Source organism: Mastigoproctus giganteus, chromosome 8, assembly GCF_048544385.1.
Source record: "Mastigoproctus giganteus isolate SK-2022 chromosome 8, ASM4854438v1, whole genome shotgun sequence".
NCBI classification, from domain to species: domain Eukaryota; kingdom Metazoa; phylum Arthropoda; class Arachnida; order Uropygi; family Thelyphonidae; genus Mastigoproctus; species Mastigoproctus giganteus.
Window position 1 is genome coordinate 216,668,901 of NC_143582.1, and position 27,886 is coordinate 216,696,786.

Consider the following 27,886-nt stretch of genomic DNA (forward strand, 5'->3'; position numbering starts at 1 on the left):
ACACCGATATTATATAGTTAATTATCAATACCCATAAGGATTATGCCTAGTGCATTTAATTTTCCAAATACATTACCACCACACCCTTCTAGCATCTCTCATAATGTGGATATAACTTCGCAACTGAGATGGCATATTGTATTACCTACCCGCCCACTGATGACGAAGCCAAAAAGCTTCGAAACGATCGTCTGGGTGGTGGTACGCTGAAAATAAATAACAGTAGTCTTCTCTACTAGAGAAGCGTTATTTATTTGAAGTAATTCAATAGTAGCTATCTTGTTGTGAAGGCAACCACATTATGAGATACAATTAAAACGATACCTTCTACGCTACAATCGTAGCTCAAATATATGGGTTAACTATGGTGTATTTACACCGATATTATATAACTAATTATATTATATTCTTTATTTCTCTTCAGATCCATGTGAAGAATAACAACAAACTCAAAGCTCTCTTTGGAAGAAAGAATCAGGACTGTCAAATAGGATGCAAAAATTAAAAACAAGCAAGAGGTGAATAATAAAAAATCCTCTTAGATAGGTAACAGTACATGTGATATTCTTCAAAACATCTAACCAACACAGTAAATTTAAAAAATAATTTATTATCTTACAAGATAAAATGTCATTATAACAGGTTACCAATATAACATGGCACTATGTATTATGAGATCTGTCACAGTGAAAGATGTTTCATAAAGGTGATATGAAATCTCCAAAAGCCCAGTTTTTCGTAAGCTTCTATTAATTGTATTTTAAATATATTCTGAATCTTCTATACCATATATTTTAGGTGACCATTTAATTGCTGTTAATGTAATAAGTTATTTTAACCTCACTTTTCCTTCCTACATATACCATGTATATGTAGGAAGGAAAAGTATTTTGAAGTATTTTGAGGTATTTTGAAGAATTACATGGATGTATGCTACAGATGGATTACTAATAATATAAATAACATTACGAATGAATATTTCTTATAAGAAAAGAAATTTCATCTTTCATAAAAAAAAAGATGAAATTGCTAATACATCCATATTAAGAATGAAAAATGAGAACTGTGCTTTGAATACTTTGCAAAAATTCAAGGTGGTCTTGAAAGTAGGCTTCTTTCCAACTTTCCTTCAAATCTAGATTACAATGAATGTTAAAGAATATTGGTTTGTGGATTTAGTATTAATAAAGGCAAACTGATACAAGAAAGCCAGGCTTATTTAGCAACATCCTCAAAAAAAAAAAAAAAAAACCCAGAGAAGAACCTGGTTTCACCCAATTCAAAACATTATGATCACCATGCCTACAAGCCCCACAGTAACTAGGAGTGATGTCACCAATTGGCAAGAAGCCTGTGCAATGGGGAAAGGGAAGGACCTCATGGAGTTTGAACAGGCAACAATTTGTGGTGCTAGGAAGGCAGGGAACGGCATTTCAGCAACCACAGGCATTGTCAGCTGGTCAAGGTCCACAGCACTCAAGGTGTGGCAGGAATAGTCAGAAGAGAGAGACACAATCCAGTGTGCTGGGACAGGGAGACCACTATTGGTTGACAGTTGAGGTGCTCCCCTGGCAGCCAAATTCCCCTGAAATTAATGCCATCAAACATTTGTGGGATGCAGCATTCACCAGTCCACACTAGTGCTTTGCTCTGTGATGTCTTTCTGTCCATCTGCTCCAGGATACTTTCTGTGGTCTTGTGGAGTCAATGCCACAGTGAGTGCAAACAGTTATCATGGAAAAAGGTAGCCCAAAATACTATTAGATAGTTGGCTTATGAGTGTATATTATATCTATAAGCAGTTTTTGGTCTATTGCCTGCTTGCTGGACAAAAAACCATGCTACCCTTGCTTGGGAGTGACTAACTGAGCCACATTGTGAGAAAGGTCCATAAAAATTCTATTCTTTATGTCATTGATAGGATTCAAACTCAGTCTTTTCAACCTAGTGTGAGGATGATAATGATTATACCAACTATGCTATCTGTGAGGGTATAGAAGAGGCAATATTAGTGATATGCTTATATCAAAGCCTTGAATCATTTGAGCAAACTCAATGCTGATGGGATTCTTCCTCTTGCCCAGATTCTGCACCTGAGGGGCATAAATTCAAATTGAGGAAAGACAGTTGTAAAATAGATGTGTGGAAATTTGCCTTTTACCGAGTGGGTGGTTGATTGCTAGAACAAACCTCCATCTGTCATTGTGGAAGTTGGCAGCTTAAATAAATTCAAGGCTGAACTAGACAAACATCTGGAGTAAATGGATGGGTGAAACAGGAAGATTTTTTTTTTTTTGACTGATGCTATATAAGCTTGCTTTCTTGCATCATATGCCTCTACTAATGCTACTGCTTATGCCATCAAAGGTTAGAAGTCAGAGCTATCCCTAATAAAGATACATGATCCTGTCTAGGAATCTGAGTACTACTGAAGATAAGCATGGGAGAGATGGGTTCTTTTTTTGCAAGAAATAAAACAGGACTGAGTTTTAGAAGGATTGAAGTTAACAGTTTTCTTCACCTGCTGAAGAACCCAAAGATTAACATTTAAGGAATTGGCAATGGAGATATCTGAAATTTGATGCTGTTTGTGCAGAACAAGATTTCTCAAACTGGAGAGTAGAACATAGCATGCTATCATTAGCAAAGCTATAGATAGGATTTTTTGTTAGTGGAGATCATTAATATACAGGAAAAGTGGGAAAATTTTTTTTTAGGAATTTCAGCATTAGTTGAGAAGTTAGAGCCATCTATGATTAATTGCAGTGAATAGTCAGAAAGAAAACTAAATTGGCTACCAAACAGCAAAAAACCAGAAGGTACACCAGAAAATGGAAGCTTCTTTAGAAGACCTTTATGCCAAACATGATTAGAAGCCTTAGAAATGTTGAGAAGAATTGTTTTTTTTCTCAACTTTTCTAACATAGGAATATTCCTATATTAGATATACCCTATAAATATTCAACGAGGATTGCATGATTGCAGTTTGAATTTGTGCCACCAGGTGCAAAAAGACTATTATTAGGACAAAAAGAAACAGACAAATAAAAAAAAAAACATTAGAGGACTGTATTGCTGGACTTGACAATATTCCTTCAATATTAATCTAATACCACTAACATCTATAGCATTCTGCATACAGCTGATAATCAAAGAAATAGTTGATGGCAGTATTTTGCCTAGAATGATTATACGATAATGCTGTGGGAGATCTCTATAAACCCTGGACTTCAGATATTTCCATAATCATAAATTCATTTGTCTTAAATCTAGCACATACGTAAATGAAGTAATGTGAAATTACCTTGTCAGGAAAATGTGTTAAGAACCTTTTCGAGCTGTTAGCTAATATGTGATGGAACGCATATAAAGGAAAGGTTATCTTGCTGATGATAACTCCTCTCCTTTTTCCTGTAGGGTCGGTACAACCTTATAGATAACAGGCTGCGGTACTGCACCATTGTAATGGTACACATTTTTGGTCCTTGAACTATAAATTCCTAAAATTCCAAGGAAGAAATGGTCAGAAATTCACATAAAACTGTTACTTTCGTATCATCAAGGAGAATTTAATAAGTGGAATTTGGTTTGATTCTGACTAAATGACAATTTTCAATGTTCACACCACATAACAGAACGAAACATGCTTTATCTGTCCACATAACACTGTTGGGCATTTCTCAACCTCTTTTGGTTTGAAAAGAAATTGTAGCACGAAGTCAAAATATGTTATAATCATCTGCTTGAATGGCCTGAACCTAGGGATCCCCATCTTGAAACAAAGTGGCTATCACTCAAATTATAAGCATCGCTCATTTAAAAATTTGCAGTACATGTGTGTAGGTTCCTTATATATTAGTTTGCACAGTTGGTTTTTTCTTTTTTTTTAATCAATTCCCTTGCAAAACCTATTAAACAAATGAAATAACATATAGAAATAGTACACAAGGCTAAATTCAGGAAGCATTTTTGATTTGTGAATGAACAATTTCTAAACAAAAATGATAAATCTTCATGCTCCAGAGAAACACTGTTTTCAATTAAAAAATCATAAATAAAATCAATAAGCACCTTGAGTATATTCTGAAGTTCCATCAAGAGGATCTACCCATACAACTACCTGAAAACAAAATACAAGGTATAAATATAAACCAAATTAAGACTGTCAGGAGCAAAAATTTTAATCCATGATATTAAATAATATATTAACAACAGCTTTATTTCTGTCACCACAAAACAGCTTAAGTCAACTGAAAAGACAAACTGTCGAATATTGGTAAAGGTGTCCAAACCATTTTTTGACTGTATTTTGACATGCGATCATAAAAAGAGGGAGGTAAGGGAAAAATATCTTCCCCTTTTTAATTTAAAACAGTCAGTTTTGCTAATTCTTAAAGAATCTTGGAAGTTTGTAATTAATAACCCTGTGCAATGTTTTGCAGCTCCATCCTTTAGTCTTGCTAAAGAAAATTAAAGTTTATGTAAATTATATGTAGAAAGTGTTCTAAATTACATGAACAAAATTATTAGGATAGTTCTATGTGCGTTTTCAAAGTGATGGGCAAAAGTGCATTTAAAAAAAATCTAAAAACTGCAATCAAACCCTGCCTGAATTAATGAAAGCTGTCCTTCCAAGCATCTGTCAAAACATGCAGATCCAGCATATTGATGCCACTAATTTCAGCATGATGGCACATAACCATTGTGATTTTTCAGGAGAAATGGTGGTCCTCTGTCATTGCCAGCACAGTTCCCTGACCTGAATCTCCTGGATTTATTTTGTCGAGATACCCCAAGACTCTGGCCTATGAAAAATCTGTAGAATATGAGCACGACCTCACCCCAAACAGAATGCCAATAATTCAATTCAGAACCTGGGATTTTTAAATGTGTGTGGCAGTCATTGTCATGTTAATGCAGATTGTGTTGCCAAGTTTGAGCCATCAATTTAACAACTGCCCTGTACAATGTCACAGAAACTGTTTAAACATGGTGAAAGGACATACCCACTGAAAGCATTTTCATCAATCACTTTTCAAACACATAAAAGGGGTTGTAACTTGGAAAGGAAGGCTGGTACATTTCTTGTGCAAAGTCAAAGTGGTTACATCTAACAGAATGTGTATGTAAGCCTAAAAACTTGCACTATTTATTAATTACTTGCTTAATATTTTCTATTAATACTGCAAAAATATAATATTTATCTTGTTAAATTATATTAATAATGTAAATGGAATCAGATAATATTTAATTCCCTGTCATGCAGCTACGCTGTTTCTCACAAAAGCGGCACTTAACACTACATAAACAATCTCATGTTGCGAGAGGAGAGCTGGAGAGAGAGGTTGATTACAGCAGCACAACACAGATAGTGGTTGGAAGAGAATTCTACAAATGTTTGAGCAACTAGCAAAAGCAATAAAAATAGGCTGACAGTAGCGAAATAAGTTGTTGCAATAAGTTGCATGCAAAAAATCATTTGTACATCTGGAAAACTATAACTTTGCATTATTGCATGAAAACTTTCAATAGATTAATAAAGGAACACACTTCAATAAACATTAGTTATCTGTTAACAATGCATTGTTAATGATTCTATTTTGGAACATAAATAATTGGGTCTGTACAAGACAAAAGACTAAGATATGATACTTTAGTTGTTTCAACAGGTGGTTTAATTTAGAGGATAATCTTAGACAAATCCATATTTCTGGCAATTTTTATATTTCTAATATTTTTTTTTTTTTTTTTTTTTTTATGAAAACCCCAAACACGAAAGGTATCAAAACCTATAGTACACAGTACCGTGCATGAGTTGAAGGAGAAGTATGGGGGGAGGGGGATGCCGGAAACTTTGCTCTAGAGACTAAACATGGGTTTCACCACTTCAAGCCTCCAATAAGCAAAGTGGTGGTATTTCACCGGTTGATGAAAGTCATCGACCACCTGATTTCTAATATGATTTTAATACATGTGTTAACAGATATTTCTGTTAACCTCTATGTCTATATTGTTTTGATCAGAAAGATAAAACCAGCAGAAGTAATCGTTCTAACCTGTTTTTTTTTTTTTTTTTTTGTTAGTTGTTGGCGCATCGGCTTCTGTGGCCATAATGCACCTCCAAAGGTTTTTGCACTACTCTGATCCAAGCCCTTGGCGGGATATGAACCCGCGACCTTTGGGTTGCCAGGCTATTTGTTTGTTTGTTTGTTATTTGGTTTTTAGGAGCATTAGCAAATAAGGCCATATTGCTCTGGGAATATGCAGTGGTCATTCCCTGACCTTTCCACATCCTCCGTATTTGGTGGTGACGGGCTCGAATCCCGATTTAATCAAGAAGCGTGTGCTACGCGCTGCTGCTCCTTCCCACCTGGCTACGGAGGCGCGCCAGGGTTGCCAGGCAGGCACTTTACCCACCTGGCTAGCCCGGTCGGCTTCTAACCTGTGCAGCTGATTTCCTAAGCTTGATGCATATATTTTGACCTTGCATGTATTTTTTTTTTTTAATGATTTCTCAATACACTTACTTTTTTTAAGATAAGAAGTTGTCTACTTCACTTCACTGTATTTCCTGAACATAAAGCAAAAAAATTAACCTGAACTGGTAAATAACATATGGAAAACAGGGGAATCAAGTTTAAAAGTTTGACTAGAAAAAGTGCACTTGGAAAAATAGGCTCTTCTGGAAAATACCCGATTGCACTGAAAGAAACATTACACATGATTAGAATAGAAGTAGACACATTGCATAGTATAAGCCTACACTGGAGAGATTTATATTAACTTTTTTTTTTGCAAATTTAAAACATAACACCATCAATTATGATGAATTCTAGGTTCTCTAGGGTATGAGGTATAGAATAGACTTGCTCTTTTAAAAGATATACCGAAAAAAATTTATAGAGGTTAACTCTGGTGACTTGGGTGGCTACTCGATAGGGCCATGATGACTGATCTATCTGTTCAGTGATTTTTCATTTAGAAATTTCCTTCCTTCAAGGGAATAACGTCCTGGAGTGCCATCTGCATGAAAAGAGGTCTTTGGGAATTTTTTCCTTCAATTTTAGGATCATTATAGTCTTGCAACATTGATAAAACATTGATTATTCACTCTGAAGTTGAGTTGAATTGTATCTATTATCTTACAAACTTAGAAGTTCAGAAATTGTAGTATCTTCATTATGTTTACTAAGTTTCTATTAAAACAGGTCTTCTTAGTATAACAGTAATGGACTGAAAGTGTAGCTCTTCCTCTTAAAGTTATAGAAAACTAGAAAAGAGAAGCAGCAGCTGCAATATTCCTGTCCACTAGTTCCTTAACAGAATTTTGGAAAACTACAAGCTCTCTTTCGTGTTTCAGAAAAATGATCCTCTTGGCTTGAACTATCATATTAAGACTGTGGTTCGCACCTTGGAAGGTTGAAGCATGAATCTTGAAAGATTGAAGACAAAACTGATTCACAAAGACATACAATACCTTAATGAGATCTGCCACAGAGAGTGAGCACCATCTAATTCAGTGTTCAACACATTTTCTTGGCACATGACAGACCTTCAAAATTCAGGAAACTTACCAGGGAAGTGAAACTGTAATTATAGTATATTAAGAATGTGTTGAGTATAATCTAGGACAAAACTCTCTTGTAACAAACAGTGGACCAAGCTCTATGATGGCGCCTCCGTAGCCAGGTGGGCAGGAGCAGCAGTGCATAGCACACGCTTCTTGATTAGACCGGGGTTCGAGCCCATGACCACCAAATATGGAGGATGCGGAAAGGTCAGGGAATGACCACCGCACATCCCCGGAGCAATATGGCCTTAGTTGCTAATGCTCCTAAAAACCAAATAACAAACAAACAAGCTCTATGCATATAATAACACATTTTCATTATATATATTCTTTATTGCTAATAAGTACAGGACATGTACTAGAGACAATAATACTCAATACGGCGACATGGCCAGGAGTTTTACATTATAAATGAAATTATAAATTAAATTAATTGGCAAAAAAAAAAAAAAAAAAAACCCGTTACATGGAAATTATGAGTTACAAACATGTAAATTATAATAATGAAAAATGAGGACTAAATGTCATATGGAGGAAATTGTCCCAGTTCCACAGATGGAATCCACTTGAGGAGCATGTGACGGTATTTGTAGTCGGTAGCTAATTTCTGAAGGTCGACTCCAAGATGGAGCAGTGCCTGAATTTTGGGGAGTGCCTGGGCAGGTAGGAACCGACTACACAGTTTCAACCGGTTGTATTTCAGGATTAGTGTGGGCTCTGACCTCAAGGATGGCGTAGGATTGTGCCACTGACAGAAATCCCAGATGTTTGGGGCGTTTATTACTCCTGTGTACATTTTTACTGAAGTCATTAAACGCCTGCTGTCAATTAACCTCGGGAGCCTGGGTACATTTAGCTGCTCAGCCATGTCAGTTGTTCTCAATTGAGGGGGTCGACGATGTTTATTTGTGGCCCATTTCAGGGTCCAGTATTCACACGAGAACACCGGTTTTTGAAGTGAAGGCGACGCAGATGCCCAAATTTCAGCAGTGTATAAAATAGCTGGATAAACAGTGGCTTGAAGATATCTGGTAGTGGTTGCGGCATCGTTGGAATGAAGTAAGTGTTGTTTCGCTTTCCAGCGTAGGGTGTTAAAACGCTTCCGGAGGTATTCTGTGTGATCATTAAATTTCAGCTTCGGATCAAAATAGACCCCGAGATCTTTATGGCAGGTAACCACTGGAATTAGAGTACCTAAAACTGAAGGTTGAATTATTGTTGGTTGCTGTTTCAATGAGTAAGTCATTATTGCAGATTTTGACGGGTTAAGGTTTAATCCAAACATCTTCAAGTAAGTTGAAAGAGTGGTCAAGTTCTCTGTGATGGAAGACGTAATTTCCATTGGGTCTGCAGACGGTGGGTAAGAAACTTTATATCGTCGGCATATATTAGAGCATCATCACGATGACTCATGAAAGGAATCAGAATCGCTGAGAAGAGAAGGCCAGACAGGACAGCACCTTGTGGGACTCCTGCATTAATTTTTCTTGTAAAGTGGGTTTTCTTCAAAGTGAGGTGGACACTTCTATTCTTCAATAAGGCGGTGAGGAAAGCTAGTAGGTCTCCATTAATCCTGAAGAAGAATTGCAGGAGTCTGAGAAGGTCTGTGACGTCTAGGCTGTCAAAAGCAGCTTCAATGTCAGCGTACACTATAGCTAATTCAGATTTAGTTTCGAAGGCTTGAAGAATTGATGTCTGTGCGGCCATGAGGTTTGTTATGGTGGATCTATTTTCGACTGCGAAATGGAACTGTTTCGGCTTCTGTGGCATCAGCTGTTTGTTTAATGCTGGAAGGAGTACCTTTTCTAGAAGTTTGAGGAGGGTGGAAGAAGTTGAAATTGGTCTGAAATCTTTTAGGCTTGTTGGTGCTTTGACCTTAGGCAGTGGCCTCACAGAGTATTCATTCCACTGAGCAGGGAAAACTCGTGTGGAAAGAATAGAGTTGTAGATTGAGAGTAATGCATCTAGGATATAGGGGCTAAGGCATTTAATTATGAAATGAGGTATCTTATCACGGCCTGCGGTACTAGATGGTCGCAGGGAGTTAATAGCATATATCAGTTGCTGTCTTGTGATGGAAATTATGGAAAGGTCATCAGTAGGAGCAAATTGGGAGTTTTGGAGAGGAATTTCAGCAGAGGTGGAATTGGTATTGAATCTTGAAATGTAGTCCATCCAGTTATCTAGATCAAGATTTGAATTAATGTGACTGTGTCTTGATGAGCATGGCGCTTTTCCTTTAGACAAGGTAGCATCAGTGTATCTCTTTAATGCCAATGCCTTGAGTCTGTTGAACATAGCTCTTGCTCTGGAGTATAGGATTCGATCTTGGGTTGTGCCAGAGATTTTCCACTGCCTGTGAAGGTACTGTTTGTTGTGGAAACTGCACGCTAGATCTTTGGTCCACCAAGCTCTAGTTCTTGGAGAAATGTGTACGGTTTTAACTGACGCATAGAGGGTGACTGTATTTATCCATCTAGTGATTAGATCAACTGCGAGGATTGGGTCACATCCATCAAGCACATGCCATGGAATAGACTGCGCTGCCTCGAGGCACTTTTTTGGATCCAGAAAATTCGGAGAGAATATGATTTTCTTTTCAATAGTATTATGGTAATTGAAGTTGGGCATAGGCAGAACAAGAAGTAATGCAACTGGGTCGTGATCTGAATTGAAGGACGTTTCTGGTGGAATGTCGACTCTGCAAATTCCAGAACATAGAATCAAGTCAAGGCGATTGGCGCCTCATTGATAATCGTCAACTTTAATGGAGAGAGATTGTTCATTAGTCGTAGAAAGAGAGGGCTCAGGTGGGGTGGAAGATTAAAATCGCCGCAGAGTATGTCCGTAGCAGAAGGGTGTAACTTACTCATTATCCAGCCGGTAGCATCGTCAACTGTTGCAGTATCTGGAGCTGGGGGTATGTAGATTGCCGTTAAATCGATTAAACAGGCATTAAACTTCACAGTCACAAGTATTACTTCATAAAATAAGGAGTTGCTAGATGTGACGTGCACAAATTTCATGTTGGAATCTTTGATGAAGATGGCAACACCCCCGCCTCTAGATTGAGATCTTGACGTGAAGAACAATGAAAATCCAGCGGCTGGAGCATAGGCTATTGACTCCTGGTCAGGTTGAAGCCATGTTTCTGATAGACAGATTACATCCATTCTGTTGGACAACAAGAGTTGTTCGAGGGTTTCAAGCTTATTTCGGAGACTCCGGACATTTTGGTAGAAAATTCTCAGGGTGAGTTGAAAGGGAATTTTTATAAGTGCTGATCTATTTGTAGATTGTTTTGAACACCTCAACAGATTAGGCTTTGTGGAATTGGGTGTACTGCTTAATATAGCAGTATTATTTTAAGTATTACTTTAGGTCTTTGTTGCAAATATTAAACAGTGAATGGCTAATGAATATTCCAAAACTAGATGATGATAAGCCTTGTGGACATTACAAAAATACTTTGATGTAGCTAGCTTTCATATCCTGTGTGATAGAGCCTTGGATCAAATTCAGTCAGAGACTAAATGAATTGTTAAAACCCTTCACTCCAGCTGTAGTTAGCCAATCTCAGGTGAAGAGTAGGAATAAGAAAATTACCTCATGAGGTCAATAAATACTCTTGTTGACAATGACCAGACAGAAAATGCAGAAGGGAAAATACTAAAAACCAGTGAAACAGCAGTTCTGCTGGTTTCTGGAATTTTCCCTCCTTTCCTGTTATTCTTTCCTTCACTAGTTAAGCAAAAATAGAGAATGTGCAGGAAAACAGCAAAAGCTTATATTTACATTTCATCTTAACTAAATCTAATCTCTTTTAAAATCAAGTGGGTTTAAATCAAATGGTTTAGACCAACAGTTGAACATTTCACATACTGTTCAACTTAGCATGTTTTGCAGCCTTCAGCTTTTACTATTTCCCCATGTATTCTCTAGTCCAGCATTTCCCAAACTGTGTTCCACGGGACACTAATGTTCCATGAAAAATCGTAATTAATAATTAGAAAAATACAATAAAATAAATAAATTTTGCATATTTGTAGTGTACACCATTTTTGTATCATTATAATTTTTAACATTTTTTTTTGCTATTAATATACTGGCATAGACTAATAATCAGATAGACCACAAAAAACTTTATTTTGGCAGGCTTTTGCATAGAGAAGTATGCGTAGAAGTAATGACATCTACGAAAAAAGTAGTAATGTAGTGATCTAATATGCCGTTCATATGCGATTTAGCCTGGAGTACACGGGTTGAAGGAGAGAGGGAAATGAACCAATATTATCAGCATTTCAAAATATTATCATTAAAATAAATGACCATGGATTTGTGATTGAAAAAAGGAACTTTAAAACGAGAAGCAAGTACATACAGTGTATAGTGTGTTCATGTCTAACGGCACCAGGAGTTTCCCCCATCTCCGCGTTGCTTTCATTGTAGGTGTACCAGTTCACTGGGAAGGCCAGAGATTTAAAAGTGTATGGATTTTGTAAGTGTAGTGTTGTGTTTCGTTGTTCTTCTGGCCATTTAGCCGCTAGACCCCCTGCTGGGGCCCAATGTTGTCCACACTATGCCTCGTGGAGGCAGACCAGGTACCCAGTAATTTTAAGTTTTACTCTGGCAGGTCCTGCCACCTAATTTCCTGAAATTTCAGTGGCAAGGACCTATAAAAAAAAATAAAAATAGTAATAAAAAAATAATAATAAATAAAAAAATAATAATAATTTAATAGTATTGGGAATTAGTCGGAGAAGCAAGTACAGTAAACCCCCGCTATTCACGGTATCTGTATTCGCGGTCGCTGATTTAATATAAAATGAAACCTAAAAAAATGTGAATTTTAAAGCGCTGTGAATAAATTTATCAATTTATGTAAATTGATATACTTACAAAAGTGATATATCTACCGTTTTGCAGTGTAAAACAGACTTTTTCGAGTGTGTTAATGGAAGAAAGTGGCTTTATTGTGGACAAGTTCTTTCTAACCCATACAAAAACATAGCTACGAATAACAAGGGAAATGTGAAAAGATCAAAGAAGGTGATGACATTAGCGAATAAGATTGAGTTATTAGATAAAATTTCTAATGGTGAAAGTGTCTCCTCAGTGGCAAAACATTATAAAATCAATGAGTCAACGGTACGATCAATCAAGAAATCGGAAGAAAAAATCCACCGTAGTTTCCGTGAAAACGCGCTAATTGTTTCAAAAATTTGCTCTGTAACTCGTGATGTTAAATTAGAAAAAATGGAAAAAGCTTTAAATTTGTGGATAGAAGACCGAACTCAAAATAAAATTCCATTAAGTTAACTCATCATTCGTGAAAAGGCAAAACTCCTTTATCAACACTTTAGCGAAACTGGTGATAGCACTAGCGGGATAAGTTTTTTTAGCTAGCAGAGGCGCTGGTTTGAAAGCTTTGTTTGAAATTTCTAATAAATATTACATTTAATATTAAATTGTTTCTTATTTTCATTTCGATGCCATATGCTTGCATTTCACTATGTACTGTCTGTGTACATAGTCATATTATGAAGGTACATAATAATACATACATAGACAAAATTTTAGACCAGTTTTTCTTATATATTTCATACTTTGGAACGGAACCCCTTTATTACTATGGGAGCCATAACTCAGTATTCGCATTTTCGGTATTCGCTGAATTTCTCAGGAACGTAACCCCCACGAATAGCGAGGGTTTACTGTACTTCTAGTATTGCAACTGTGGTCGATGAAAATAAACACAATATTGTCACACTTCAAAGTGAGGATGAACAATCACAGCCTTTTGTTCGCCAAAAATCCGAAGTGAAAAAACAGGAACCAACTAATAAAAGACCAAAACGAAAGTATGATAAAAGTATAGGTTATTTGAATTTCAGCTTTACATGTGTTGGAAATAAAGATGCTCCTGATGCACAGTGCATCATATGTAATAAAATATTAGCAAACAGTTCTTTGGCTCCTGTTAAACTTGTGTTTTGTAAGTGTTCTGTAAATATATTGTAAGATGAAAAGTGTTCTGTGACTAAAAAGTTTGGGAAACGCTGCTCTAGTCTAATATAATATTTAGTCTTTCCGGTCCATTTTGATTATATATATTTTTATATTAGTGCATGCACGTGCCTTTACTATTTCAGACTTTGTTATTCTTGCACTTTTGCTTGTTTTAAGTTACTTTGCTTCTTTTATTCTACACATTATTTTTAACATATTTTAAATTACATATCACTTGGTTTCTTCTCCAAAATTAATTTCATTTTTAATATATTGATATTTTGTAATTATAGAGTAACCTGTAATGTTTCAAATGTGAATGTCAAATATTTTATTTTTATTAGAGGCACTGTTTGAATATCCATATTGTGTTTGCACGTTTTCTGTTTCATTTTTACATAGCTTCGATACTTCACTGCTCAGAGTGACTGTGTGTGCTTATTGGTTGTATAATGTGTATAATGTCAGGGCTACAGTTGCTCAAATCAGATCCTTTTCGGTTGAGAGGTTATTGAAACACTACATTTGTTCTTTGGCCACTGGAGTGCCTTGGAGCTTCCATTTGAAAAGATGAGATATTGGTGGTCAATTGCTCTTCTCTCCTTTTTTTAAAGTATTTTCATTTATTCTTCATTAAGCAACCTACATTTTATTAAATTTATTTCAGTTTAAAAAATTTAATTGAGTTTGTGACAGCTTTTTCCAGCCAAGGAGACAGACACATCATCTCACAGGCTGGAGTTTACTTCTGAAAAATTTTCTTATATTCACTATTTTTTTTTACCTTTCTGGAAATCCTAAACTTGCAAAGAAACATACAGTTTAACTGTTTTTTTTTAAAACTAGTTTTCTTTCTTTTTCTGCGATTCTTTTCATATATGGGTGAACTTTATTTTTTTATTTTAAAAATTTTCAGCTACATTTCCTGTCTGGTTGGTGTCAACAAGAATATTTATCATATTTTACTCATAACCTCCAAGACTGATTGACTGATTTGGTTTTTAATGGCACACTGGAACCTCCTAGAAAGAGGCCTTTATACCCCATGGGTTATTCTGGGTTTTTCAGTTCACAAAACATCAAATTAGTCTCTGAATATATTTGTATGACAACAGAGAATAAAAGCTATATGAACTAACATGCCACACGAACTGGTGCACTATGACCAAAGTAGCTGCATCCCCCCCTCCATCCCAATAACAATATCTGCTGTAATTTTACCAGAGGAAGACAGAGATAATAATATGCAATGCGAAATAGGTTTCACTGAAAACATCATCTACCTACAAAATGATAGCAATGTAATGGTACGTTGTGTGATTCATTAGCATGCTTGGCACCTATGATTTTTATTACCTTTTTCATCTTAATAAAGAAACATAATTGTACTTAATCATATAAATTAGACATTAAAATGGTTTGTGAAATCTTACATCTTCTTCTACAACTGTCTGAAGTTCATCAGGGCACTTTTCACACAAAACATCCTTGTCCATTAAAGTTACCAAAGTGTCTTCATTCACTTTCTCATGTGGATCAAGCACCTATACATTGAACAGTAGAAGTTGCATTATTTAAAATAAATAAATATAATCCTACTGAAGGTTTGCATATGCAAGAATAGTTATAAAAGCTTACAAATAATCTGTCTGATTTATAAAATAAAAACATGAATTGAAACTGAAATTTCAGTATTTTATGAATAACACATTTCAATTTTAAATGTTTATGAATGCTACTGCCTCCGTAGCCAAGTGGTCAGGGGTGAGAGTGCAGTAGCACACACTCTTTGAGTAGACTGGGGTTCAAACCCCTGACTGCTGAATACGGTCGATCTGCCAACCCACACTGGACCAGCATGGCAGATTATGGTCCATTTCCCTCAGTATGAATTGTTGAGGAGGCTTCCATCCTGCAGTGGGTTGATAATGGCTGCACTTTACCTTTTACTGCCATCAGTATGTCTCGATTAATCACTTTCTGGAACAAATATTTTATAAGAATACAAGAAAAACTTTTCCTATTTTCAGTGCTGCTTAGATTAGATTAAAGGAGTTATTTCAGAATTAGAAGATTAAAGCAGTTACTTCAGAATTAGAAGATTTCAGAAGTTATTTTGATGTAGTTTAATGCCACACCTTGAGAGGAACTCAAGGAGGAGATAACAGTCATTATAAAAAGTTCAGTCAGTATAACCCAGTGGTGAAGAAGGTATTGGAGTTTATTATGAAAAGTACATTACAGAATCATCTTGAGAAGTATATCGTAATTGTATGATAACATGACTTTGCAAATGGAAAATCTTGTTTGGCTAACCTATTAAACTACTATAACATGGTCATACAAGAGAAACAATTTTGATATATACTTAGATTCTAGCAAAGCATTTTACACAGTTCAACACAGAAGGTTGCTGCAGGCTGGAGTATCTTGGAATTATGGACAATATCTTAAGGCACACTGAAAGACAGGAGGAAGACGGTTATTATAAATTCCTGTTTTAGAGTGTGCCAATGTGGGGTCCCTCAAGGTACTAATGCCACTTTTATTTCTGACATTGTATTGTAATGTGCAAATAATATAAAGGTAGGGATGGTGGTTAATGATGCAAGATGGGCTGACTTTCTTCAGAATGATTTGGAGGGGATTCATGGGTAGTGAGAAATATGGAAGTTCCATCTTAATGCTGCCAAATGCAAGGTTCTACATTTAGGAAATAATAACCAGAGAATAACTTATACATTGCCTGCTAACCTTCGTATCTGATATAATCAGACAAGAAGGCACAGAACATTTTATTAGTGAGTTACTGTACCTTTGCATCTAGGTAGGATGTTATAGTTCTGTTATACAAGTTGAGGATGAGATCATAACTAATTTGGCGTTCACATATAGAGGTTGCATTTAAAGAAATACATTGGGCTTCTTAAAATGGTCCAAATATAAGCAAATTTTTTTGATGAGAATAAAAAGGTAGGTCCATATGAGGAAAGGCTACAGGGGTGTGCATTACAGAGACTGAAAACTAGGCATCTCGGGAGGGAGTAAATAAGTGAAAGCTAATACTGGTATAATTTGGGAAAGATTATATGATTATTCATTGAAAATAATAATTAAAGAAAAAACAAACTTATACTGTGTGGCTTTTTTTATATATATAAGTCTAGATAGTTTACTGCACTTTTGGTAGTAAACCCACTAAGTACTAATGCATACTTAAAGTTGTAGACTAGTAATAGTTCAGGATTCATTCAGAATAATCTTATCTTCAGATCATAAGGAGAGCTGAAAGAATGGGAGAGAATCTCCTGACTTTTATAAATCCAGAATCTCTGGACCCTGCAAATATTGCTGGGCTGAATTGGTCCATAATTAGCAGCAGTTTCCAAATAATTTCTCTTTGTTAGTCTTATTTTTCCTTAATCATATTCTTTCAAGGGTGTGTATATTTTGGAAATTTACCTAAAAGTAGGCTTTTTTAATTGATGAATCTACTAATGTAAGCAAAACGATTGCATTAGTGGTATGCTTGCATATAAAATTACTTAATTACTTTTTTTTTTTTAGACGTAGAATTGAAGACGACAGAGGCTGACACTATTGTGGAGACATTTCTGAATATTCTTCATACACACTGGTTTGAAAATAATTTTTTTGATGAGAAATTTTTGATTGCTTGCCTGCAATGGAGCTTCAAATATGCCTGGTAAAAATGCTGAGGTAGCTAATAAATTTTTAGACCAATTTCCTGACATACTTTAGCAATGCAGCAATCATTGATCGGAATTACAGTTGAACTTGATTATAACTAGCATCAAGGGACCAACAAAATTTCCTCGTTATAACCGTTACTCACTCTATCAGTGATGAGTTAAATCTGCCTCCTATTTTTTTTTTTTAATTCTCAATAACTTGATAAAAAGATAGATTCAAAAAACAAAAGAAATATTAGAGAGAAAAAAAAAAACAATATTAGTATATACCTACATATTATTTGTATTAATATGTTGTATTCAGTTTTTAAACCGATCCAGCCAACCATTGTTACATACAAAATTGTCGCATCCAAATTGTTTAGCAAATTTTTCCGCTTGGGCCTTCAAGGTCCTTGAGGTTGTCACAGACATTCTCTCAGATATGCCAGACAAGCTGTACTTGCTACCTGGGAGTCTAAAACGCTGATGGAACTGATATTCGGGTGACACTCAAGTCAAGTGGATTCAATTTCGGCGAAGTCCGGACGGTCTGTGACAGCCAAATCCTCTGCTTGCACTTTCACGATGGTGGGACTGTTAGTAATCCTGGGTATAACCTCCATGCACAAGTACATGGTGGGTGACCATTCGGGTATGAACCAACGTAAGCAGGGGTCGAGGTGTGGCGCCCACACCACATGGAGGAATGCCGCCCCTCTATGTTACCAGGCAGTACTAGGTGGTAGATGACTCACATCACCCGGTGAAATACCACCACTTTGCTTATTGGAGGCTTGAAGTGGTGGAACCCATGTTTAGTCTCTAGAGCTAAGTTCCGGTCAACCCTTCCCCAGCTCTTCCATCATGCATTATGATTGATGACTTTTGAGGTTATGATGAACGTCGTAGCGGGATCCAATATTCCTTACATTTCGAGGGTACAGCTCTAAAACAGTGTTCGCAGGCCGGCCGCTAGTTAGTATACCGGACCGAACCTACTGGTAACTCTCTAGGAGGCTTCCAGATCAGCTAGTGTATAATCTTACTACCTCTACTCTGCCAGATAGTGACTGGAGGGAGTCCGAGTAGCGTGTATGCGGGGAGCATTGTCGAGGCCACGTTAGTCAAGGATCTGGGTATATTCTTACCACGTGTACGCCATATCCAAAAATTTCATTACTTTATACAGCATGTCCCACCCACTTTTTCTTACTATTGAATACACCATGAATTGTCAAACTAATAGAGCAAGCTTATCTGCGAAAAGATCTCTAAACCTCCCAAGGACTTCCTAATTCATTTCACAAATATACGTGGTCTCAATTCTAATCTCAACAATGTCCATTTACACTTGTAGTCTGCCAAACCCCATGTACTTTTTCTGACAGAATCTCAGTTATCGGTTGATTCAACTACTGCTCATCTCAGATGGCCAAATTATTCGCTGTATGATTCCTTTCGCCTCAAAGGTGGTACTTGTGCATATGTCCGTTCTGATATTCCCTGTCAGAGACTTGCCAATTTGGAATCTCCTCTCTTTGATCTTCTCTGGCTTAAAATCTCTCTACCTCATTGTGTCAGATTCATCTGTTGTCTCTACCATTCTCCCAACTCCACTAATCACTTGGAGCTCTTTGACTTCCTCTCTTTGTAACTTGACTTTCTCCAGTCCAACTTTCCTAACAGTGAGGTGATTTTAATGTTCACAACTCCAGCTGGCTTCTGTTTTCTAGTCACACTGACCCATCAGGTCGAGATGCTGAGGCTTTTGCAATTACTAATGACCTAGCACAGACTGTTCATTTACCTACAAGAATACCGGACAATCCTAATCATACAGCCAATACACTTGATCTTTTTCTCACAAACAACCGTTCTAAGTACACGGTCGAAGTGAGAGGTTCTTTAGGCACTTCAGATCACAACTTGGTGATTGTCTCTTCTCCAATGGAACCTTTATCTCATGGCTATTCCCAACCTCGTGTTGTTTGGCATTACAAGAATGCAAAATGGGATGACCTGCGAGACTTCTTTTGTTTGGTCAGATTACTGTTTAAAAACTTCTGATGTCAACGTTTGCTCAGATCGTGTCAGTGAAATTATTCTTGCAGGAATGGAATCCTTTATCCCACACTCCACTTTAAAATCTCGTCCTTTATCTAAACCTTGGTTTTCCAATAAATGTGCTAAGGCTGTTCAAGAGAAGAATGTTGCATATCGTAATTCGCTTGTTTCTAATTCTTCAGTTTCATTTTCCTCCTACACCAAAGCTCGCAACAATTGTAAAGCAGTTATTAATCAGTCCAAACTAGAGTTTGAACAGGCTAAGAGTAGAAAACTTGCTTCTTGCCCTAATGGTAGTCGAGCATTCTGGTCTCTTGCCAAATGCTATTGGCCGCAACTTTTGCCCATCTGTGCTCCCACCTCTGTCCAAACCAGATGGTTCTGTTGTCACTTCACCCAAGGATAAAGCTGACCTGCTAGCATCCCATTTTTCTTCCAGCTCATGTATTAATGATCTTGGTAAAACACCTCCCACCATTCCCAAGACGCTCCATTCAATGACTCCTGTGGTCTTCCGTCAAAAGGATATCAGAAGGATTTTGATGAATCTTGATGCTAAGAAAGCTCCAGGTCCTAATGGTATTTCTCCCCTTGTTCTCAAAACCTGTGCTCCTGAACTTACTCCTATTCTTTGCCGCCTTTTTTCACTTTCTTATTCCAAAGGTGTTTTTCCTTCTGCTTGGAAATTTGCTCATATCCAGCCTGTTCCTAAAAAGGGTGACAAATCCCTCCCATCCAATTATCGTCCCATTGCAATTACTTCTACCCTTTCTAAAGTAATGGAGAAATCAATTAACCGGCAACTCTTAAACTACCTAGAAACCTTCCATCTAATCAACGATCGCCAGTATGGATTCCGTCAGTGTCGATCCACTGGTGATATTCTGGCTTATGTTACCCATTTATGGACTAATTCAATGGAAAGGTTCGGTGAAACACAAGTAGTTGCTCTTGACATCTCAAAGGCTTTTGATTGTGTTTGGCATAAAGGTCTTCTAAACAAGCTTCCATCTTATGGTTTGCCAACTGTTTTTAGTAATTGGCTATTCAGTTTTCTCTCTGATCGCTCACTGAGGGTGATGGCTCTCTGTCTTCTAACTTCTCCAATAATGCCGGTGTCCCTCAAGGTTCAGTTCTTTCCCCCACTCTTTTCCTCTTGTATATCAATGACCTTCTTCGATTGACTGGAAATCCTATCCATAGTTTTGCCGATGATAGCACATTGCATTCAACTTTCCATTTTGAGAAACCTTGTCCTGCTCAAATCAGCTTTAACTTCTCGAAAATCCAATTCCTTAAATGCCAATCTTCAGGTAATTCTCCAGTGGGGCAAAGACAACTTAGTTGATTTCAACCCTTCTAAAACTCAGTCTTGTCTTATATCTCGCAAAAAGGATTCTTCTGCTCCTCTGCTTATCTTTAGTGACACTCCAATTTCTAGGCAAAATGATATATCTCTTTTGGGGATTACCCTAACTTCTAATCTCTCTTGGCACAAGCACATTACAAATATTGCTTCCTCTGCATCTAAAAAACTTGGTTTTCTCTTTCGCTCTCGGCGTTATTTTTCTTCCAAACAGCTGCTCACTCTGTATAAATCGCAAATTTGCCCTACCATGGAATATTGTTCCCACATCTGGGGTGGTGCCCCCAAAATCTCTCTCAGGCTTCTTGATTCCATTCAGAAGAGGGCAGTTAGGTTAATTAATGATTCATCTCTAACAGTCTCTCCACTTGCTTTCTCATAGATGTACTGTTTCTGCTGCATGCCTCTTCTACAGATGCACTGTTCCAGGGGCACTGTTCTTCTGAATTGGCTTCTATAATTCCAGCTCTCTCTTTCAAAACAGTCCGAACACGTGCCGCCACCAGCCAACGTCCATTTACTGTCCAACTTCAAACCCACAGAACCAACTTTTCATCTTCCTCATTTATTCATTCAACTGCAGTTTTCTGGAACAACCTTCCTTCATACGTATTTCCTGAAAATTACAATCTACAGAAGTTCAAGTCCAATGTCAACAAATATCTTCTTTCGTCTTCTCAACCTCCAAACCAAGCACGGTACTAAGTACTATAGGTTCTAATACCTCTCGTGTTTGGGGTTCACATAAAAAAAAAAAAAAAAGATCGGACAGTCTATTGAAAATCCAGCACTTCTTTGTGTAGTGAACCATTGAAGTAATGCTTCTTTGGCTTTGTAACCTCGCACTTTCTAAAATTTATTTATTTATTTTTTTTTCAGTTATGTTCTTTTCCAGTGCCGACAGGTAAACGTTTATTCTTCCACAATATCATTACTGTTGACAAGGACAAAGAAACCTTTTACACACTTCAACATTTTTTGCATCACATTCTAACTCACGAATAATTTCGACTTTTTCATGAATCGAGAGACTTTCTTTTGTTAGTAACCATTTTTCTGAAGGAAGAGTTCATTTCTAACTGATTTTATTAAAAATGATAGTAAAATGATCTGCATACAAAGTTCTTAGAAGTCCCAAAATGCATTCAAAATTCTTAGAAGCCCAGAAATGCATACAAAGTTCTTAGAGGTCCTGTTGGCAAAATTCTTAGAAGTCCTGAAATAAATTTATGGTTCAATGAATACAGGACAATCTGTAAATAGGATAATGCAACAATGTTGTTGTTATTTGGTTTTTAGGAGCATTAGCAACTAAGGCCATATTGCTCCGGGGATATGTGGTAGTCATTCCCTGACCTTTCCACATCCTCAGTATTTGGTGGTCACGGTCTCAAACCCATAATGCGACAAGCGGAATGCCAATGCACTATTGTATAGCCCCATCCCCAAAGGGACAAGGTCATAAACCGGCCACTAATCCGATGCAATGCGATGTGGGTGATCATAAAAGCTAAGTCATCTTTTCATTTTTGTCTATGCCAAGAATTGGGTATTTTTGACTATCCAAGCAATTAAGAATGTTTGCATAATTACCAAAATTTGTATGGTATATCCTAGTAGTTTGCTCGTTATAACAGTGAGTGATTGTATGGGAATACATGTAAATTAAAATCATTATGGCTTTTTGCTAGTTACAGCTGTGATCTCGTTATTTCTGTGCTCATTTTAACCAAGTTCAACTGTATCTGTTAATGATGTGGTGTGTGAAATTTTGGCAGTTTGTTGTATGAGAATGTTTTTTTTTTGACAAATTTTATGTCATATACAATGCATCTCCAAAAAATAGGACTGAACTTCAATCTGTTGCACAAAAATTAGGGGTTACTCTTAAGTCCAATAGGATTCATTCTTGGAACAAGATGGTTATCTTTAAGTGCAAGGTCTATAAAAGTTGTTTGGAATAATTATAAAGCTCTGAACCAACACTTTCATGAAGCCTTTTTTGATATTGATTATTAATGATATGATATTGATTTGATATTGATGCATTAATGGAACTTGCACATCTTTCAAAAAATTACAAGATAGACCAGTTACATTACCAGAAGCTCCTTATCAACTTAAAGTTCTTTGTTTTTAAGTGAATGGCATACTACTTCAGGTGAATTTTATGAAGCAGCACAAAATGCATGTTGAAAATTGGAATTCCATGGAATCAAGTAAGAGCATGGGAAAGTACCTGAAATTAATCAACACAATTTTTAATGAAATTAAGACAATAAAATAAATGAGTGTTTACAAGAGCTTCATATATATCATCTTTAAATGAAATGGATAAACAAATGAACAGAGCTAAACACAATGAACTAATCAACAGTTTGGAAATTTTTGATAATTCTAAATGGCCCAACAAAGACTGCAATCCCTGTTTTGGAGACAGGCAAGTTCAGGAGCTTTTCAAGGTATTCAAAGTCTGTGAAAGTAATTCAGTCCAGGGCTTCCGAGAGCCCTGGACCGAATTACTTTCACAAAGCAAGAATGCAATGAGTTTGTCATTTTAATGAAAAATTAAACAATCCATGTGATATTATTCACTCAATATATAGTGAATACTTTTATTGAACACTGGCTAGTTAATATAATTTACATTTCAAACTAATAGATATATAAGTAAATAGAAACACAAAATTAAAAATAGCAAAAATTAAGGCTTACCTCTTCTCCAATAATAGTTACTTTGGGAAACTGTTTGGAAAGTGAACTTATAATACATCTCTGGGCTGATCTGTCTGCTTCTGTTTGTAAATCATTTATACCCTAAAAAATTAATTAGTATCAACATCTCGAGTTATGTCATTCTGTTATACATATACAGTAAAAAGCATTCCACATTTAAGAATTTCTGATTTCAAGACGTATATTAATATTAGTATTGGAAAGGCGATGCAAAAGAGAATGCTTATATATCATCACCACCTTTAAAAATCCATTTTCTCCATAATACAACATAGACATACTAATAAATAAGAAATACATAACATACTGAAGTATAATACAACAACACAGCAAACTAATGAAAGAATTTCAATATTTCAGTTAGCATACATACAAAAGAAATGGGCACTAATTCTACCCTCATCTTCCCTGTCCCCCATTACACTGTTGCCAAAGCTAGTATTAGTAATGGCTAAATGATGCAAGGTCATATAGCACAGCCAAAAAAACACACACACACACTACCCAACTCACATGTCCATCCCCTCTAATAATTTGTCTTATTCTTCCTAAAATTTATTGAAACTACTTCTGTGACATCAGGTGGTAGTTCTAACAATCAACTGATCTCTGGCTGAAAGCAAATTTTCACACATCTATCCTGCAGCCATCCTTTTTCAATTTAAGTTTATGTCCCCTAATCTGTGTACAGTTTGAGCAAGAGGAAGGATGTCATCAGCATTTAGTTTTCCCAATTGAAGCTTTAAACACTTCAAAAGGAGGCTAGAATGCAGAGAGTTAAGATTTTATATGAGAAACTGCAAGTTGGTTTTATGTAAAAAAGAACAGATAATTCAATTAAATATGATAACTGTTTTGACAGTTATCATATTTAATTAATATTAGTATAAACATTAATAACATAGGGCATGTGATCTAAGGCAAGATAAAAATTTTTAGAACTGTCTACATTATCAGTATATCATTCATCATCGTTACTATGCAAAAAATATAGTGCTTGTTAAAAAATTAACCCTAGCCCATTCCTAGATTTCCACAGCAGGAATCTTTCTTAATATTAAGAGATACTAATAAGCAAACCTTGGAATCTTCAATTCATTCACACTGCATGCGGATGTAGGGACCAAGGTCAACAGGATGACAGGTATATTGTTTCTATTCCAATCCTGCTAGTCATCCATGCTTACAATTTGCATTAATATTTAATACACAAACTAAAATATTAAAATAAATTTTTTGAATTTCAAACATTTTATATATAGTTAGTGTGCAGAAAAAAAAAGATAAAACAAAATAAAGCTGTATTACTTTACACTTATAATTTATTTATTTACAGGATTTACCACGTAGAATTTCAGCATAGATAAGTATAAAATACAATTTCCACAATTTAACTTTTAATTGACTAATGTTTGAAAGCAGGTGTACAAACTTTATTCAATACTGATGCACCTTAGTAAACAATGTATATAGTAAATTAATTAGTTACTATAAGGTTGTCATAAAGGAACTGGATGCAAAGGATGATTCCAACTTCATAAACTATTGTATAAATTGTAACAATATGAAATAATGGGCAAGTTATCATTACGGTTAAAGTAGGAGATGTTACTTATAAATGGTTAGTACCCCTTCACAGACTAATATTATGTGTGGGTCCTACAGAATTGAGTTTAGGATACCTTACTATTTATAATATTTATAAGATACTGATGTAGGTATTTCAAGTTTGGTAATGACACAAATGTGAATAGTATTTGTGTCATTACCAAATGTGAATAAATTTGGTAATGACATTAATCAGGGTATGGCTCTTCAATAAGATCTAGATAACCTACGCAGATAGAATGAAATGTGACAATTAAGGTTCAGCATTGATAACTGCAAGATAATGAATTTGGGTAGCATAATCCCAAAATAAAATATCATTTACATACAATTAAACTCAAGGTAGCTGAGAGTGAAAGTGAAAGGTAGTTGCACAGTCTGACAAGAAGTTCTTCGAGTAATGATGCAGACAAGCTGCTCATGGAAAACCTTGCCAATAGGGACAGAGATGATTATATTGTTGGAATAAACTTCCACCTGGTGTTGTGGAAACAGGCAGTTTGAATAAATTTAAAGGACTGAGGAAATTATTAAAAGGGATGGGCAAATTTAAATATGTATAATATGAAACTAGTTTATTTTTTGCTGATGCTGTATAAGCTTGCTTCTTTTTATCATCTTTCCAACACCAATACTAATTTACTAGAATGATTTACTGGATAATTTAAAATAAAGGAATTTCATTTTACACATACAAAAATTTGTGGATTAAAAGAAAATTTACTTTGATAATATATATATATATATATATATATATACTGTCCAACCACCTTGAGAAGAACCCTGTCAATCATTCTGCTTCCATGGAAATGGAAGAGTTCATTTTTGTTTGGTTGTCGTGAATGCTATTAATAGTACTACTACTGAAAAGTTCTCTTTCTGCCACCAGTATGCATTTATGACAAACTCTGCATTGCAAGCACTCAACACCCAAACAAAAATCAACTATTCTGTTTCCATGGTGACAGAATGAGAACCTTTCTCATAGTGGTTGGCCAGTATTTATAACAACAAATGTTATTATACAAGAATTTATAAATACATTCACATTTTCTTTTAGTGATGGTTTTTCAGTTAATTTCATCGGTTAAGGTATTATATTCAGAAATTAAAATACTTGGAAGGATCTAAAAGTAACATATGTATGCAAGCTGAGCAATGTGTTCATTCACCCATTATATTTCATCTTGGCTGTCAAGGATCTTCAGCTTTCTGAGCCTGTCATTCAAGCAACCCCCAGGGCTCACACCTGGTGAGTATGGACTTGGCAAACCCAGGGTCCTGAGCTGGGATCCCTTGGTGATCCCTTTCTACTTCTCTCTCTAAGGGTAACTCAGGTATTTTTTTTTTTTTTTGGCTGGTGCAGCACAAGCTTGTTATTTAGTTTTTAGGAGCATTAGCAACTAAGGCCATATTGCTCCGCGAATATGCGGTGGTCATTCCTGACCTTTCCGCATCCTTCGTATTTGGTGGTGACGGGCTCGAACCCCGGTCTAATCAAGGTGCAGCACAAGCCTCAGGCTTCCTTGCACCATATAGCTAATAATAATAAGTCATTTATACTTGAGCCCAGTCCAGTTGTTCAGGTTCCCTATCCACAATTGGGATGCACTCCTCTTCTGCCCTCTCTGTCTGTAGTTCTTCCATTAACAGCTTCTGGATGTCACTCTTTCTTATGTCTTTCACATTGGAGATTTAACACCCCTAGCTGTGAAAGAGCTTGTACAACAATACTGTTCAATTTATCTTGTTGTAAAATAAAGAATATTTATTTATTTATATGTTATTTTCATTCTTTTTAGCATGTTTGGAGGATACTTGAGTAAGGTGGGCAGTTTTTTGGCTGATGCTCTATAATCTTGCTTTCTTGCATCATTTTTTAGTACTAATATCAATAGCCTAAAGGAGTAGATATAAATTTTACTAAACACAATGTTTCTCACTTTACCCAATAAAGAACTTAGGCAGATTAAATCACCTAACAACATAATGCATATATTATCAGGTATAATTTTATCTTAACTATTTTGATAAGATTTTAACAGGGAGAGGTAAATATACAGCAATGTTAGCTAATAACCTGTTATTGCCCATAACGGGTTATACAATTTCTATTTCCATTCTATTTCCTGAAAACTAAAATTTAAGTAAAAGATATAAAGATACTTTATATCTTTTAGTTAAAATAATACAATATTATAAGATAACAGCCTTTCCATCAGCCTCTTTTATCTATTCTGTCACTGCTTATGATAGTGTAACCAGGGAGTAAGATTTCAGAATCTAGTATATCATTATGTAACAGTAACAATAATGATACCCAGCAATGTCAATAAAAATGTTGCTGGTGTTCTGATTATAAAAGGAAATTAACTTGGATGTTAGTAACTTATTTTCATAATCACAACAGGAAGCAACAAATCAATCCTTCAAAAGATCACTGCTATCCAAAGCTGGGGTGAATCAGTTTTTTTTGCAGCAGTAGTCATCAGTGGAGGGCGGCTAGGCTGCAATGGCCGCCCACCACTGATCCCAGGACTTATTCGTTTGCTATAAACCTCTAATTGTGAACTTTTAGATTTCTATTCTTGTTTTAGGATTTTTCTTATTTCCAAAAAGCATAACATGCTTCAGGGGCTCACATCTGGTGAGTATGGGTTTGGCACACCCAGGGTCCTGAGCTGGATATCATCATTCTTCTCTTTCTTGGTGATTTCCTTCTACTTTTTAACTGTCTCTCTCACAGGGTAACTCAAATTTTTTTTTTGGCTGGTGCAGTATAAGCCTCAAGCTTCCTTGCACCATATAGCTAATAATAATGTGCATCATTTGGCATAT

General features: G+C 36.0%; 1 protein-coding gene across 1 annotated transcript in view; it reads right to left on the reverse strand.

Annotated features, from left to right (window-relative positions):
* The window catches only part of LOC150082286 (3'(2'),5'-bisphosphate nucleotidase 1), a 42,482-nt gene that overhangs the window by 14,011 nt on the left and 585 nt on the right, over positions 1-27,886 (reverse strand). Inside the window, exons 2-4 of the mRNA XM_090380104.1 lie at positions 23,420-23,521; positions 15,013-15,123; positions 4,072-4,120 (exon numbers count right to left, since the gene is read on the reverse strand). Coding sequence (XP_090236230.1) covers positions 4,072-4,120; positions 15,013-15,123; positions 23,420-23,521 — 262 coding nt within the window. The remainder of the gene's footprint in view (positions 1-4,071; positions 4,121-15,012; positions 15,124-23,419; positions 23,522-27,886) is intronic.